Here is a 17,818-nt window from a genome sequence, read left to right on the forward strand (position 1 = left end):
GGCCCCGGATCTCCTCTGCACCCTCTCCAGTTCAATCACATCCCTCCTATAATGTGGATTCCAGAACTGCACACAATTCCCTTGCTGTGGCCAAACATTGTGGCCAGCATCATCTTCCTGCTCTTAAAATTTGGTTAATAAATGTAAGTATACCTTGTGTATATTCTTAACTACTTTACTTCCCTGTGCTGATACCTCATGTAATGGCTGTCTATACACAACTTCTGATCCTCTGTGCTTCCCAGGTATATTTTCTTACCTTGTTTGACCTGCCCAAGTGCATCACCTGACACTTATCCAGACTGAACTCTATTTGCCAATGATCAGTGCATTTGGCCAGACTGTCTATATCATCCCCTCATCGAAGGATCTTCTCCTATTTTCCACCCCACCAATGTGCATGTCATCCACAAGCTTACGAGTCAACCCTCCAACTTTCAAGTTTAAGTCATTCAAGATAAAACCACAAACAGCAAGGGGCCCCTACACTGATCCCTTTGGGACCCCACTAGATACAGACTTCTAGTCGGAAAAACACCCCTCAGCCATTCACCATCTGCTTCCTGCCAATGGGTAAACTATGGAGTCAGTTTGCCAAATTTCCTTTGATCCCATGGGCTTTTACTTCTGCTATCCGTCTCCAAGGCAGGAATTTATCAAACGCCTTGCTGATGTTCAAGTAGACAACATCAAAAGCTTTGCCCTCATCTGCCCACCTGGCCAGTGTCTAATATCAGAGTCGAGAGTGTGGTGCTGGAAAATCACAGCAGGTCAGGCAGCACCTGAGGAGAAGGAGAATCGACATTTTGAGCATAAGCCCTTCATCAGGAATGAGGACATGTTGCTGCCTGACCTGCTGTGATTTTCCAGCACCACACTCTTTGACTTTGATCTCCAGCATCTGCATTCCTCACATTCTCCTAGTATCTAATATCAGACTCAGTCTCCATTAAACACTATATAAACTTCCTCAGTGTCTAATATCAGACTCAGTCTCCATTAAACACTATATAAACTTCCTCAGTGTCTAATATCAGACTCAGTCTCCATTAAACACTATATAAACTTCCTCAGTGTCGAATATCAGACTCATTCCCCATTAAGCATTATAGAAACTTCCTCAGTGTCGAATATCAGACTCATTCCGCATTAAGCACTGTAGAAACTTCCTCAGTGTCGAATATCAGACTCATTCCCCATTAAGCGCAATATAAACTCCCTCAGTGTCTAATATTGGAGTTGTTCTGTGTTGACTGAGTCCTTACCACTCCTAACACTTACTGACCCTCTCTCTCACACTCACTGACTCTCTCTATTTCTCTCTCTCTCTAATACTCACTGACTCTCTCTAACACTCATGACTCTCTCGCTCTAACACTCTGTCTCTCTCTAACACTCGCTCTCTCTCTCTCTCTCTAATACTCACTGACGCACTCTAACACTCACTAACTCTCTAACACTCACTAACTCTCTCTCTCTAACACTCACTCTCTCTAACACTCACTAACTCTCTCTCTTACATTCACTAACTGTCTCTCTCTCTTACACTCACTAACTCTCTCTAACACACACTAACTCTTTCTCTCTCTAACACACACTAACTCTCTAACACTCACTAATTCTCAGCCTCTCTCACACTCACTAACTCTCTCTCTCTAACACTCACTAGCTCTCTCTCCCTCACACTCACTAACTTTCTCTCGAACACTCACTAATTCTCAGTCTCTCTCACACTCACTCACTGACTGTCTCTCTCTAACATGCACTAACTCTCTGTAACACTCACTAACTCTCTCTTTAACACTCACTGACTCTCTCTCTAACACTCGCTAACTCTCTCTCTTTAACACTCACTGGCTCTATCTCTCTAACACTCACTCTCTCCCTCACATTCACTATCTCTCTCTCCCTCCCTCACATTCACTAACTTTCTCTCTAACAGTCACTAACTGCAACAACTCACTAACTCTCTCTCCATCTCTCTCCCCTCTCTTTGCGGGTGTGCTAGAAATTGGCAGCCGATGTTCAGGAATCCCTGGCCAAGGCGAACGACGTGGCGATGGAAACCTTCTCCTCAATGAAGACTGTGCGGAGCTTTGCCAATGAGGATGGCGAGTCTCGTCGCTATAGTGACCGGCTAGAGGACACATACCGCCTCAACAAGAAGGAGGCAGCAGCCTATGCTGGCTTCATGTGGACCAACAGCGTAAGGGACCTTCCCTTTCCCAGGGGCAGTCCAGGGGGACCCTCCGTTCACTCAGGGTGTCAACTTCTACAGAGAGACCGGGACAACTGGATTAACGATTAACGTAGCAGTGATGATGAGGGAAGGGAGAGGGAGTGAGGGTGGAGGGGGAGGGGAAGTGAGGAGGAGTGGGAGTGAGGGAGGGAGTGAGGGAGGGGTACGGGTTATGAGGGAATGGTTGGGGTTGTGAGGGAGGGGTAGTGGTTGTAAGGGAGGGGTAGGGGCTGTGAGGGAGGGGTAGGGTTTGGGATGGGTGGGGGTTGTGAGGGAGGGGGAGAGTTTGTGAGGGAGGGGTAGGGTTTGGGATGGGTGGGGGTTGTGAGACAGGGGTAGCGCTTGGGATGGGTAGGGGTTGTGAGGGAAGGGGAGGGGTTGTGAGGGAGGGGTAGGGTTTGGGATGGGTAGGAGTTGTGAGGGAGGGATAGCGTTTGGGATGGGTAGGGATTATGAGGGATGGGTAGGGGTTGTGAGGGATGAGTAGGGGTTGTGAGGGAGAAGGCAGTGGGATGGGAATGGGGCTATTGTCCAAATCCCTTTGTATATCTGTTGGTGACTGTCTCTCTTTCTCTCACTCTCTATCACCCTTCTCCCTCCCTCTCTCTTTCCCTCCCTCTCTTTCTCTCTCCTTCTCTCTCTCGGCCTCTCTCTCACTCCCACCTTCTTTCTCACTCGTCCCACTCCCTACTCTTCCTCTTCCCTGCCCCCTCTCTCACTCTCCCTCTCTCTCATACTCTCTCTCTCTTTGTGTCTCTCTCTCTCTCGATGGTTTTTCCTACACCTCAGCTGTCAGACCTGGCGTTGAAGGTCACCCTGCTCTACATCGGAGGTTGCCTGGTCTCAGGAGGCAGTGTTTCGAGTGGCACTCTCGTCTCCATAATCTTCTACCAGCTACAGTTCACCACTGCCATCGAGGTGAGTGATGAGGAACATTCAGTGCACACCATTCCCTGTGACCCCCTGCTGACCTCGGTTTCCGTGACCCCCCCATTGACCTCCATTCCCATGACCTCCACTGACCTCTGTTTCTGCGACTGCGCTGACCTTGGTTCTCACGACCTCCCTTGAACTCTGACCTCTGATCCTGCTTGTGCATCTGACCCTAGGTGCTGATCTCTGTCTATCCCAATGTGAAGAAAGCTGTTGGGGCATCTGAGAAGGTGTTTGAGTACATAGACCACCCGCCTGATCCCTCTACACTGGGCACCTTGGCACCACAGTCACTGCGGGCACACGTCGAGTTCCGGAATGTAACCTTCTCGTACCCGAAACGACCGAACACACCTGTGTTGAAGGTACCGGCACCCTGTTACCTCTCACATCACATGACCTTGTGGGATGGCAAGGTACCAGTCAGTGTCAACTAGAGGGACACTGTGTGAGAGAGAGAGATGGAGAGAGAGGGGGAGTGGGGGTGTGGGAGAGAGCCTGGGCAGGAAGAGGAGGGGGAGGCAGAGAGATGGTGGGAGAGAGGGGAGGGAGAGGGGGTAATACAGGGAGATAGACAGAGGGAGGGGGAGGCAGAGAGATGGAAGACACAGGAAGGAGAAGGAGAAACAGAGGGGGAAGGAGAGTGATAGAGGGAGGGGGGGCAAGAAAGAGAAACAGAGGGAAAAAGAGAGAGAGATATGGAGAAACAGAAAGAGATATGGAGAGAGAAAAATGGAGGGGGAGAGAGAGAGAAATAAAAGCAGTGGGCGAGAGAGAAAGACACAGGAAGAAAAGAGGGAGAAAAACAGAGGGAGGAAGGGGTGAGAGAAAAATGGAAAGAGATTTGAGAATGAAAGAGATGGAGAGAAAGAGAGATGGGGAGAGAGAAAGGGGAAGAAAGAGAGAGAGACAGAGACATGAAGACGCAGAGACAGAGGGATGGGGAGAGAGAGGGAGAGAGGATGGCACAGAAGAGCGAGAGAGATGAAGGAAGGAGAAGTTAGCTTTGCAGTGTAGATTCCACAGCATATTCCTGGGCTAAAATGCAGCAGAAAATAAGTCAATAGTAGAAAAGGCCTTTAAGAATGGCACTGTGATAATACTCGTGCAGACTGTCAACATGGGGGTGGTCTGGGAAAAGCAGACTAGTCGTGGATCTGAAAAAAAGGAATTTGTGAAATATCTATGCGATGGTTGTTTGGACCAGCGGACGAGGGAACAAGCATGTCTAGATTTGCTGCTGTGTAATGAGGCAGACTTGATTAGGGAGCTGATGGTGAAGGAACACCTCTGGTCCATTGACCAAAATGTGATCGAACTGACTCTGCAGTCGATTGAAGCCTGAATCCGATGTAATGGTATTATAATCAAGCAAAGGCATGAGGGAGGAGGTGATCAGAATTGGTAGGAAAAGGGGGCCTAGCAGGGATGACAGTGGAGTAGCAACGGCTGGAATTCTGGGATGCACGGCCAAAATTCATCCCAAGGAAGAAGAAACATACTAAGGTGGGGGGATAGGAAACCATGGCTGACAAGGGAAATCAGGGACAGCGTCAAAGAAAAAGCATACAGTGCAGTAAAGATTACAGAGAGGCCAGAGGTTTCGGAAGCTGTCAAAACCAGCAGATGATAACCAAAAAAAAAATTAAGGAGAGACAAGATGAAATATGAGACTAAGCTAGCAAGTAACATGAATTGTAAGAGTTCTTTTTTGCTAAAAGGAAGAGAGAGGCAAGAAAGGACTTTGGACAGCTGGAAAAGAAGGCGGATGAAGGAGTAATAGGGAACACAAGAATGGAAGAGGAACCGAATTGATACCTGGCAAAAGTTTTCACATTGAAAGATACCAATAGTTTCCCACAACTTCAAGAGAGTCAGGGAACAGGGGGTGAGTGTAGTGGGTTTCACTGAGGAGAAGGTGCTGGGGAAGCTGAAAGGTGTCAAGTTAGATAAATCACCCAGACCAGATGGATGGGCCAATGGGCGAGTGGCAGATGGAGTTTCATTTCAATAAATGCGAGGTTCTGCACTTTGGAAAGGCAAATCAGCGCAGGACTTATACACTTAATGGTAAGGTCCTGGAGAATGTAGCTGAACAAAGAGACCTTGGAGTGCAGGTTCCTAGGTCCTTGAAAGCGGAGTCGCAGGTAGATAGGATAGTGAAGAAGGTATGCTTTCCTTTATTGGTCAGAGAATTAAAGTACAGGAGTTGGGAGGTCACGTTGCAGCTGTGCAGGACATTGGTGAGGTCACTTTTGGAATATTGCGCGCAATTCTGGTCTCCTTCCTCTCGGAAAGATGTTGTGAAACTTGAAAGGGTTCAGAAAAGATTTACAAGGATGTTGCCAGGGTTGGAGGATCTGAGCTACAGGGAGAGGTTGAACAGGCTGGGGCTGTTTTCCCTGGAGCGTCGGAGGCTGAGGGGTGACCTTATAGAGGTTTACAAAATCATGAGGAGCATGAATAGGATAAATAGGGAAGGTCTTTTCCCTGGGGTGGGGTGAGAGGAGAAAGATATAAAAGAGACCCAAGGGGCAACTTTTTCAAGCAGAGGGTGGTATGTGTATGGAATACGCTGCCAGAGAAAGTGGTGGAGGCTGGTACAATTGCAACATTTAAGAGGCATTTGGATGGATATATGAATAGGAAGGGCTTGGAGGGATATGGGTCGAGTGCTGGCAGGTGGGACTAGATTGGGTTGAGATATCTGGTTGGCATGGACGGGTTGGACCGAAGGGTCTGTTTCCATGTTGGATGTTATATGAGCAAGGAGGGTTTAGAGGGATATGGGCCGGGTGCTGGCAAATGGGACTAGATTACTTTAGGATATCTGGATGAGTTAGATAGAAGAGCCTGTTTCTGTGCTGTACATCTCTATGACTCCATCTCCATGGCTATACACGAGAGTTCTGAAGGAGATAGCTGAGGAGATGGTGGAGGCATTGGCGGTAATCTTTCAGGAATCACTGGAGTCAGGGAGGGTCCCAGAGGACTGGAATATGGTTAATGTAACACCCCTCTTTAAGATGGGAGGGAGGCAGAAGACAGAAAATTATAGGCCGGTTGGTCGGACTTTGGTCATTGGTCAGATCATAGAGTGTATTATTAAGGATGAGATTGTGGAGTATTTGGAAGTGCTTGAGTCAGCATGGGGAGGTCATGTCTGACAAATCTGTTAGAAGTCATTGAGGAGATAACAAGGAAGTTAGAACAAGGAGAGCTAGTGGACATGATCTGTTTGGAGTTCTGAAGGCCTTTAACTACAACGGTTCATGTTGTATATTCTTTCTAATGAAGGAACTGAGGGCATTGTTGCGAACATTGATGGCAGGACATGAGGAGGCTGTAGGAGGACTCAGACAAGCTCGCAGGAATGGTAAAGAAGTTGAATAGAGGTGAATATAATGTGGCAAAGTGTGAGGTTGTGCCCTTTGGTAGGAAGAGTAGACCATTTTCTAAAACAGGAAAAGGCTTCAAGATTCTGAAATACAAAATGACTCGGGTGTCCTCATTCAGGATTGTCTCAAGATTGACAGGTAGGTTCAGTAGGAAATCAAATACAATGTTAGCTTTCATTTCAAGTGAGCTAGAATACCAGAGATGTACAGCTGAGGCTGTATTAGACCATGGTTAGACTGCATGTGAAATATGGTGAGCGGTTTTGGGCCACTACTGGTTGGGCTACTGGTCCTGCAGGAAGTCCAGTGGAAATTCACAAGAATGATTCTGGGGATGAAGGGCTTGTCATATGAAGAGTGGTTGAGGACTCTGCGTCTGTACTTGATAGCGTTTAGAGGGTAGGATACTGAAAAACGTGGATACAGTGGATATGGAGAAAATGTTTCCACTAGGACCCAAGGGCACAGCCTCCGAGTGAAGGGGTAGCCCTTCAGAACTGAGATGAGGAGTGTGGGGCATCAGTGGCACCCATTGCCCCAGAGGCCACCTCATTGAGTGTATCAAAGACAGAAATGGATACACTAAGGGGACCATGGGTTACAAGGGGAAAGCAGGTGAATGGGTTGAGAAATCTCTCAGCCTTGATCAAATAGTGAGGCAAACTCTCAATGGGCCGAATGTCCTGATTCTGCTCCTGTATCCTGCAGTCTATAAGAGGCCAGTTGATATAGAGTCGAAAAGGGTGGCGCTAGAAAAGCACAGTAGCCCTTCATCAGGAAGGGCTTATGCCCAAAACGTCGACTGTCCTGCTCCTCGGATGCAGCCTGACCGGCTGTGCTTTTCCAGCACTGCCCTTCTTGACATTGACTCTCCAGCATCTGCAGCCCTCACCAGTTGAGCCAGGCTGGGTTTGACCGTCGAAGCCATGGGGTGATATATTGAAGGGGATGGGCTGTTTCCCTGTCAGGGTCTGTCCAGAAGAACGCTGCAGGGCTTTGCCGTGTGAGCCAGGCTGTCAAGGGTTGAGGCAAGGGAGAACGTTTCACACAGAGCAAAACCGGGAATCTCAAACTCTGTCCCCACGACAGGCCGGTGGTTCTGCGAGTGTTGTGGAGAAAATATAGAGACGCAGAGAGTTCTTCAAGAAGTGGGTCTTTTATTTGTAACAAAAAACCGTGACACTGAGAAAGCAGATTCTCGAATGCCCCCGAACCTCAGGGTCTGTGGATTTTTATATCTTTTTTATCATGTTTCTGTCAGTTTATCAGCAAGTCCAACTATATTATTCAAAATACCTCACTCTAGCTACACAATAAACCGATGATGTTAGTTCCCATTATCTCTTTAGTTGTACATTCTGCTTAATGTTATTCTAATGTCACAGTTAGATATTTAGTGCTAACTCTGCTACAATGATCTTCAATTCCAGACTAACCTGTCACGGTAGATATTTAGCTATTCCATCTATTACAATAGTCTCCAGCTGACTCTACTTACTATTAATTAGATATTTTAATGTCATGTCCCAAATATATATGGTCCCAATCTTGTCACAATGATACTTAACTTACTTTATTACTTGTGTTATCTCATCTGGCCATAGTGCCCTTTCAGCCTTAACCTTACTCTGCTAATTGGTGTAAGAGCATTGCACTAATCTTATCCCATCCTGCCTTCCACAGACCACAGATTGCCAGTGGGCTTCATGCTTTCACCCTTCCCATGCTTTCATGGTCTTTGTTTTCCATACGAGTCAGACCTAAGATTGAGAAATAGTGTTTCCCATGAGGGATGAAGGGCGATGAGAAAGTAGGGAAGACACATTCAGGTCAGGAATGATTACATTGCGTCAGGGGACACACTCGAGAGTCCATTCCTGGTGTTTCTGGCCACAGAGAGATGGGAAACTGATTCAAACCGTGAGCAATATCTGACTGAGTCTGCCCCCATTTTCAGAACGTGTCCTTTGAGCTGAAGTGTGGTGAGATCACGGCCCTGGTGGGACCCTCCGGAGGGGGCAAGACGACGTGTGTGAACCTGCTCGAGAGGTTTTATCAACCTCAGTCCGGACAGATCCTGCTGGATGGCAGACCCATTGAGGAATATGAACATAAATATTACCACAACAAGGTGAGGCACAGCATGGAATATAGACCCTGATCCTGGGAGAATGGGGGAGGGGGTGGATGTGCCATATTTCATCTAGAGACAGCGTGATTGTTTCATGTATCCCAAGGAGCAGAGGGAGAGGGTCATATGTCCCTCAGGGGCAGGGAGAGAGTACCATTTAGTAACCACCCCCACACCCCCCCAAGGGGAATGTGTCGCATACCTTCCCCTAGTGACAGGCAGAGAAAAGGGGAGGTGGGGAGGACTATATACCTCCAGGAGCAGAGAGAGAGGGTCACTTACACCCTCACCCCCAGGAGCACAGGGAAGGTCACATACCCGTAAGGGGCAGTGAGAGGGTCATATATCTCTAGCCAGGGACAGAGACAGAGAGTCATATACACACCCCATCCTGGGAGAACGTGTATGAGAGAGAGAGGGTCATATACACCCCTCCTAGGAGTGCAAAGTACCCCGGGATAATCAGGGGTTATATTGCAATTCCTGGTAATAGAACCTAGAACATTATAGTGGAGTACAGGCCCTTTGGCCCTCGATGTTGTGCTGACCTGTGGAACCAATCTGAAGCCCATCTATCCGACACTATTCCATTCTCATCCATATATTTATCCAATGACCATTTAACTGCCCTTAAAGTTGTCGAGTCAACTACTGTCTCCACAGGCATTCCACGCCCTTCTACTGCCTGAGTAAAGAAAACTACCCCTGATATCTGTCCTATATCTATCACCCCTCAATTGAAAGCTATGTCCCCTCATGCTAGCCATCACCATCCCAGGAAAAACACTCACACTGTCCACCCTATCTAACCCTCTGATTATCTTCTCTGTCTCAATTAAGTCACCTCTCAACCTTCTTCTCTCCAATAAAAACAGCCTCGAGTCCCTCAGCCTTTCCTCATAAAACCTTCCCTTCATACCAGGCAACATCCTCGTAAATCTCCTCTGAATCCTTTCCAAAGCTTCCACATGCGGTGACCAGAACTGTACACAATACTCCAAGTGCGGCTGCACCAGAGTTTTGTACAGCTGCAACATGACCTCATGGCTATGAAACTCAATTCCTCGACCAATAAAAGCTAACACACCGTATGCCTTCTTAACAACCCTATCAACCTGGGTGCCAACTTTCAGAGATCTATGCACATGGACACCAAGATCTCTCAGCTCATCCATATTACCAAGAATCTTACCATTCATCCAGTACTCTGTATTCCTGTTACTCCTTCCAAATTGAATCGCCTCACCCTTTTCCGCATTAAACTCCATTTTTCACTTCTCAGCCCAGCCCTGCAGCTTATATACGTCCCTCTGTAACCTGCAGCATCCATCTGCACTGTCTACAACTCTACCAACCTTGGTGTCGTCCACAAATTTACCAACCCCTCCTTCTACGCCCTCACCTAGGTCATTTATAAAAATGACAAGCAAAAGTGGCTCCAAAACCGATCCTTGCAGGACACCGCTAGTAATTGAACTCCAGGATGAACATTTCCCATCAACCACCACCCTCTGTCTTCTTTCAGCTCACCAACCTCTGATCCAAACCGATAAATTACCCTCAATCCCATGCCTCTGTATTTTGTGCAATAACCTACGTGGGGAACCTTATCAAACACCTCACTGAAATCCATATGCACTACATCAACTGCTTTACCCTCATCCACCTGTTTAGTCACCTTCTCAAAGAACTCAATAAGGTTTGTGAGACACAACCTACCCTTCACAAAACCAAATCCCTAACTAACTTATTCCTCTCTCAATGATTATAACTCCTATCTCTTATAACCTTTCCTCACACTTTAGCACAACCGAAGTAAGGCTCACAGGTCTATAATTACCAGGGTTGTCTTTACTTCCCTTCTTGAACTATGGATCAACATGTGCTATCCTCCAGTCTTCTAGTACTATTCCTGTAGATAATGACAACATAAAGATCAAAGCCAAAGGCTCGGTAATCTCCTCCCTGGCTTCTCAGAGAATCCTAGGATAAATCCCATCCGACCCTGGGGACTTACCTATTTTCACACTTTCCAGAATTGCTAACACTTCCTCCTTACGTAGCTCAATCCTGTCTAGTCTAGTAGCACAGGAAAGCAATCCTTAGCCTGCAGAGCCTTTATTCATCCCAGAGCAGGGCTCTGACCACAAGCCTTTCATGTGGAACTTTGCACAGTGTGTTGGGACTCCCCCATCTTGTTGCTGGTGGGATTTCTGAGCTGCTGCTTGTGCGTGGTCCCCAGGTGGCGCTGGTGAGTCAGGAGCCGGTGCTGTTCGCACGCTCGGTGGAGAGGAACATTGCGTATGGCCTGGACCAGCAGCCACTGCCGTCTACATTGGAGGAGGCAGCTACTCGCGCTGATGCTCACCACTTCATCACCACACTGCAGGAGCAATACAAGACTGGTGAGCAGGGCGACTGGGCATGGAGTGGAGAGTGGCGACTGGGCACGGACTGGGGGGGCGACTAGGCACGGAGTGGGGGGGTGACTGGGCACAGAATGGGGGTGACTGGGCATGGAGTGCAGGGGTAACTGGGTATGGAGTGTGGGCAACTGGGCACAGAGTGGGGGTAACTGGGCATGGAGTGCGGTGGTAACTGGGCACGGAGTGGGGGTAACTGGGCATGAAGTGCAGGGGTACCTGGGCAGGGACTGCGGGGGAAACTGGGCACGGAGTGGGGGGATAGCTGGGCACGGAGTGCTGGGTAACTGGGCACGGAGTGCAGGGGGGCAACTGGGCATGGAGTGCAGGGATAACTGGGTATGGAGTGCGGGGTAGCTGGGCATGGAATGGGGGTAACTGGGCAATGGAGCCAAGGGTAACTGGACACAGAGTGGAATGCAACCGGGCACAGGGCATGGGAGGGGGCAACTGGTCCTGGAGTGGGGGCAACTAGGCACAGAATGGGGTCAACTGGGCATAGAACAGAATGCAATTGGGCCCTGAGCAGTGAAGATGGCAATTGGCATAGAGCGAAGGGATAACTGGGCATGGAGTTGGGGGGGGTGCAACCAGACACAGAGTAGGGGGCAACCAGACACAGAGTGATGGGGGTTCAGAGTCCCGTGGGAGGCTGAGGTTTTGGATGGGTGGGTGGTGCTGTTACTGCTGAGTGCCCCCCTCAGTGTGTCGGAGTGAGGGCCTGAGTGCTGTGAGCACTGATTGCTCCTGTTGGGGACAGTACCTTGTTGTCTGTCTGAGCTGCCCCCTCACCCCTCTCTCTCTCTCTCTCCCATCAATCTGCAGATGTCGGTGAGAAGGGCAAACAGCTCTCCGGGGGTCAGAAGCAGCGAGTGGCCATTGCCCGAGCTCTGATCCGACAACCCCTTGTCGTGATTCTCGATGATGCTACCAGCTGCCTGGACGGAATCAGTGAGAACACGGTGAGTGTGGGAGGGACCGTTACTCCTGATCGCTGTCTCTCATCACCTCACTCCCACACACTCCCACACACACACACAGACACTCTCTTCCTTTCCCTCCCTCACACTTGCTTTGTCTCCTTTACACACATCCTCTCTCTCCCCCCTCACACACACACCCCACCCCCCCCAACATCCCCATGTCTAACCCCCATGTCTCTCTCTCTCTCTTCCTGGGGTCTAACCCCCATGTCTTTCTCACTTTATATCTATTTCCTCTCTCTCTCTCTCTCCGAGTATCTAACCATCCCCCCCTCGTCTCTGTCTCTCTCACGCTCTCCCCTTCTCCCCGTGTATGTAACCACCCCCTGCCTCTCAGTCTCTCTGTCTCTCCCCCCATGTATCTAACCACCCCCCCGTCTCTCTCTCTCTCTCTCTCTATGTATACAACCACCTCTCTCTCTCTCTCTCTCTCTCTCAGTATATGAAAAGGAAACTATGATGCTATCAGACGTGAGTTGGGAAGCATGGACAGGGAGCAATTGCTCCATGGAAAGGGCACCATAGACATGTGGAGACTGCTTAAGGAACAGTTGTTGTGAGTGATGCATAAATGTGTTCCTCTGAGACAGGCAAGAAGGGGAAAGATAAAGGAACCTTGGATGACGAGAGCGGAGGAGCTTCTTGTCAAAAGAAAGAAGGCAGCATACGTAAGGTGGAGGAAGCAAGGGTCTTGCTCAGCTCTAGAGGATTATAGGCAGGCGAGGAAGGAGCTCATAAGTGGTCTGAGGAGAGCCAGGAGGGGGCACGAGAAAGGCTTGGCAGGAAGGATTAGGGAGAACACAAAGGCATTTTACACGTATGTGAGGAATAAGAGAATGGTCAAAGAAAGAGTAGGGCCGATTAGGGATAGCATAGGGAACTTGTGTATAGAGTCTAAGGAGGTAGGGGAAGCCCTACATGAGTTTTTTGCTTCTGTCTTCACTAAAGAAAAGGACCTTGTAGTGAATGAAACCATTGAGGAGCAGGTAAGCATGCTGGAACGGATAGAGATTGAGGAAGCTGATGTGCTGAAACTTTTAACAAACATTAAGATTGACACGTCGCCAGGGCCAGACCAGATTTGTCCTCGGCTGCTTTGGGAAGCGAGAAATGTGATTGCTTCGCTGCTTGCGAAGATCTTTGCATCCTTGCTCTCCACCGGAGTCGTACCTGAGGACTGGAGGGAGGCAAATGTAATTCCTCTCTTCAAGAAAGGAAATAGGGAAATCCCCAGCAATTACAGATCAGTCAATCTCACGTCTGTCGTCTGCAAGGTGTTAGAAAGGATTCTGAGGGATCGGATTTATAACCATCTGGAAGAGTATGGCTTGATTAAATGCAGTCAACACGGCTTTGTAAGGGGCAGGTCATGCCTCACAAATCGTATTGAGTTCCTTGAGGATGTTACTAGACAAGTGGATGAGAGTTGAGCGGTGGATGTGGTGTATTTGGACTTCAGTAGGGCATTTGATAAGGTTCCCCATGGTAGGCTCGTTCAGAAGGTCAGGAGGAATGGGATTCAGGGGAACATAACTGTCTGGATACAGAATTGGCTGGTCGACAGAAGACAGTGAGTGGTAGTGGAAGGAAAATATTCTGCCTGTAAGCCAGTGGTGAGTGATGTTTTACAGGGCTCTGTCCTTGGGCCTCTACTCTTTGTAATTTTTATTAATGACTTGGATGAGGAGATTGAAGGATGGGTTAGCAGGTATGCAGACGACACAAAGGTTGGAGGTGTCGTTCACAGTATAGAGGGCTGTTGTAGGCTCCAGTGTGACATTGACAGGATGCAGAGATGGGCTGAGAGTGGCAGATGGAGTTCAACCTGGATAAATGCGAAGTGATGCATTTTGGAAGGTCAAACTTGAAAGTTGAGTACAGGATTAAAGACAGGATTCTTGGCAGTGTGGAGGAACAGGGAGATCTTGGTGTGCAGGTACATAGATCCCTTAAAATTGCCACCCAAGTGGACAGGGTTGTTAAGAAAGCATATGGTGTTTTGGCTTTCATTAACAGGGGGATTGAGTTTAAGAATCGTGAGATCTTGTTGCAGCTCTATAAAACTTTGGTTAGACCACACTTGGAATACTGCGATCAGTTCTGGTTGCCCTATTATAGGAAAGATGTGGATGCTTTGGAGAGGGTTCAGAGGAGGTTTACCAAGATGCTGCCTGGAATGGAGGGCTTATCTTATGAAGAGAGGTTGACTGAGCTCGGACTTTTTTCATTGGAGAAAAGAAGGAAGAGAGGGGACCTAATTGAGGTGTACAAGATAATGAGAGGCATAGATAGAGTTGATAGCCAGAAACTTTTTCCCAGGACAGAAATTGTTAACATGAGGGGTCAAACATTTAAGCTGTTTGGCGGAAAGTATAGAGGGGATGTCAGAGGCGGGTTCTTTACGCAGAGAGTTGTGAGAGCATGGAATGCGTTGCCAGCAGCAGTTGTGGAAGCGAGGTCATTGGGGATATTTAAGGGACTGCTGGACATGCATATGGTCACAGAAATTTGAGGGTTCGTACATTAGATTTACCTTACCTGAGGATCAATGGTCGGCACAACATCGTGGGCTGAAGGGCCTGTCCTGTGCTGTACTGTTCGATGTTCTATATAACCACCCCTGTCTCTCTCTCTCTCTCTCCATGAATATAACCACCCCCGTCTCTCTCTCTCTCTCTCTCTCTCCATGTATATAACCACACCCGTCTCTCTCTCTCTCTCCATGTATATAACTACCCCATCTCTCTCTCTCTCCATGTAAACAACCACCCCTCTCTCTCTCTCTCTCCATGTATATTACCGTCCCCGTCTCTCTCTCTCACCCCATGTATACAACCACCCCTCTCTCTCTCTTTCTCTCTCCATGTATATAACCACCCCCGTCTCTCTCTCCCTCTCCATATATATAACCACCCCCGTCTCTCTCTCTCTCTCCATGTATATAACTACCCCATCTCTCTCTCTCCATGTAAACAACCACCCCTCTCTCTCCATGTATATTACCGTCCCCGTCTCTCTCTCTCTCCCCCCATGTATACAACCACCCCTCTCTCTCTTTCTCTCTCCATGTATATAACCACCCCCGTCTCTCTCTCTCTCTCTCCATGTATATAACCACCCCCGTCTCTCTCTCTCTCTCCATGTAGCTAACCATCCCCCCGTCTCTCTCTCTCTCTCTCCATGTATCTAACCATCCCCCCGTCTCTCTCTCTCTCTCTCCATGTATCTAACTATCCCCCCGTCTCCCTCTCTCTCTCTCTCTCCATGTATCTAACCATCCCCCCATCTCTCTCTCTCCATGTATCTAACCATCCCCCCGTCTCTGTCTCTCTCTCCATGTATATAACCACCACCCCCATCTCTCTTTCTCTGCGTATCTAACGCCCACCCCACCGTCTGTCTCTCTCTCTCTCATTCTCTCTGTGTACCTAACCAACCGCTGCCTCTCCCCCCCACAGGTCCTGCAGTCTGTGTACAATGGTAACGGGCAGCATGCAGTGTTGGTCATTGCTCACCGTCTCAGTACCATCGAGAGGGCTGACCGCATTGTGGTGTTGGAGGCTGGCACCGTGGTGGAGGAGGGCACACATCAGGAGCTGCGGGAAAACGGCGGCTGTTACCAGCGGCTGCTCCAGAAACACTTCCAGGGCTTTGGAAAGATTACGGAAGAGGAAGAGCCTGAGCCATTGAAGAACTGAGGGAGTCCATCAGGTCCAGGAGCTGGAGACAGGCTGGGAGGTCACAGTACACAGGGACTGACGGAGACAGAGAGACTGGATGTGGACAGACAGACAACGACAGCACAGAGAGACAGACAGAGACATGGACAGAGACACAGACAGAGATATTTACAGACAAATAGGGACAGAGAAACAGACAGAGAGGTGGACAGAAACAGGGACAGAGAGACAGACAGACAGACAATGACACCACATTGAGACAGATAGCCAGAGACAGAGATATGGACAGACAGGCAGACACGTAGACAGAGACAGAGAGAAGCCAGTCATGACAGACCAATTCAAAGACTGATGGAGCTCACATTCAGTGACAGACCTAGTCAGAGGCCAGGTCGGGTGACTGGAAATCCATTTTTATTATTGTACATGCTGCCACTTCTTCACTTTGTTTTGTAAATCCTCCGCGTTGTAAATTGTTCATGAATTGTTATGTCATTCGATGCTTGGCATTGAGTGTATTTTTCGACTGTAGATACTGTTCAATAAAAGTTGTTTGTGTAACCCCACGGGTTGGGAATCTGCAGGTTAAAACACCTTGTACAAGTCTTACAAATGCAAATTACTGCTGATGCTGGAAATCTAAAACAGATAGAGACTGCTGGAGAAACTCAGTAGGTCTGGCAGAGAGAAACCATGGGAATGTTATTGATGAAAGGTCACTGGATCAGAAACATTATTTTTCTCTCTTAAAAGTCCAACTCAATGCTTAATTATCTCTCTCCCTCATCCTAATCTCGGATCGTGTCTCTCTGAGTCTCTCTCCCTTAGATCCAGTTTATCTTCTCTGTCTGTTGTACTGGAGGTGATGACCCAGTGGTGTTATCGCAGGACTGTTAATCCAGAGATCCAGGTCAGGTGCTGGGGGGGACAGGTTCACATTGGAATTTGAATTCAACAAAAATCTGAAATTAAGGGTCTAATGATGACTACGGATTAATTGTCAATCACTGGAAAAGTCCACGTGGTTCACTAATGCTCATTAGGGAAGGAATCTGCCATCCTTACCTGGTCTGGCCTACGCATGACTCCAGACCCAAAGCAATGTGGTTGACTGTTAACTGCCCTCTGGGTAATTAAGGATGGGTGATAAATGCTGCCCCTGCCAGTGATACCCCCATCCTGTAAATTAATTTAAAAAAAATCTTGTCCACTGTCCTGATCCGCCCTCTTTCAAATACCCTCTCTCGCTCATCTCTCTCTCTCTCTGAAAGACAAGATTTTGAGAGCTCTGCCACTTTTGACATTGTAACTGGGACAGTGTAGCACTTCTGTGCATCACTGCAACATACAGAATAGGAGCAGGAGCAGGCCACTTGAATCTGCTCCCCCATTCACTCGGATCATGGCTGATCATCCAACTGGGTACCCAGTTCCCACTTTCGACCCCATACCCTTTATCCTCATAGCTCGAGGAACTGTATCGAATTCCAACTTGAAAACATTCAATGTTTTTGCTTTGTGCAGTAGGGAATTCCACAGACTCACCATTCTCTGGGTGAAAATATTTCTAGTTCCCTCAGTCCAAAATGGCTTACTCTGTACCTTTAAACTCTTAGCCAGTCACCCAGTCACACTGCCACCCCAGTCTGGAAAACACTTGCTATACTCCACCCATTGCCAGAACATCCTTCCTCAGATAAAGACATCAAAATGTCACACAATGCTCCAGATATGGTCTCCCCACAGCCTTGCTCCTGTACTCCAATCCTCCCGCTATGAAGGCCAACGTAATGTTTGCCTTCTTCACAACCTTCTCCACTTGCATTCACGTTCAGTGGCTGGTGTACAAGGACACAGAGGTCTCCCAGTCCAGTGTGGCACTCTCCCTGTTCAGCAGTCACCCGGCCTAGCGTGGTAGTCTCCCAGCCCGGTGTGGTAGTGTCCCATCCTGACGTGTGGTCTCCCAGCCTAGGATGGTTATCTCTGCATCCTCTGGATGCCAGCATGGCCTCATTGTGAACTTCTGGCCTT

General features: G+C 48.4%; 1 protein-coding gene across 1 annotated transcript in view; it reads left to right on the plus strand.

Annotated features, from left to right (window-relative positions):
- tap1 (transporter 1, ATP-binding cassette, sub-family B (MDR/TAP)) overlaps nucleotides 1–16,348 on the plus strand; it is a 30,014-nt gene extending 13,666 nt beyond the window's left edge. The window contains exons 6-12 of the mRNA XM_087979757.1: nucleotides 2,009–2,206; nucleotides 3,029–3,157; nucleotides 3,349–3,537; nucleotides 8,528–8,701; nucleotides 10,944–11,106; nucleotides 11,950–12,086; nucleotides 15,566–16,348. Of these exons, the coding sequence (XP_087835883.1) occupies nucleotides 2,009–2,206; nucleotides 3,029–3,157; nucleotides 3,349–3,537; nucleotides 8,528–8,701; nucleotides 10,944–11,106; nucleotides 11,950–12,086; nucleotides 15,566–15,805 (1,230 nt within the window). The 3' untranslated portion in view covers nucleotides 15,806–16,348. The remainder of the gene's footprint in view (nucleotides 1–2,008; nucleotides 2,207–3,028; nucleotides 3,158–3,348; nucleotides 3,538–8,527; nucleotides 8,702–10,943; nucleotides 11,107–11,949; nucleotides 12,087–15,565) is intronic.
- The last annotated feature ends 1,470 nt before the right edge of the window (nucleotides 16,349–17,818 follow it).

The sequence above is a fragment of the Chiloscyllium plagiosum genome, unplaced genomic scaffold (genome assembly GCF_037043375.1).
Source record: "Chiloscyllium plagiosum isolate Xiang-an unplaced genomic scaffold, Cpla_swu_hap1 HiC_scaffold_35, whole genome shotgun sequence".
NCBI classification, from domain to species: Eukaryota; Metazoa; Chordata; class Chondrichthyes; order Orectolobiformes; family Hemiscylliidae; genus Chiloscyllium; species Chiloscyllium plagiosum.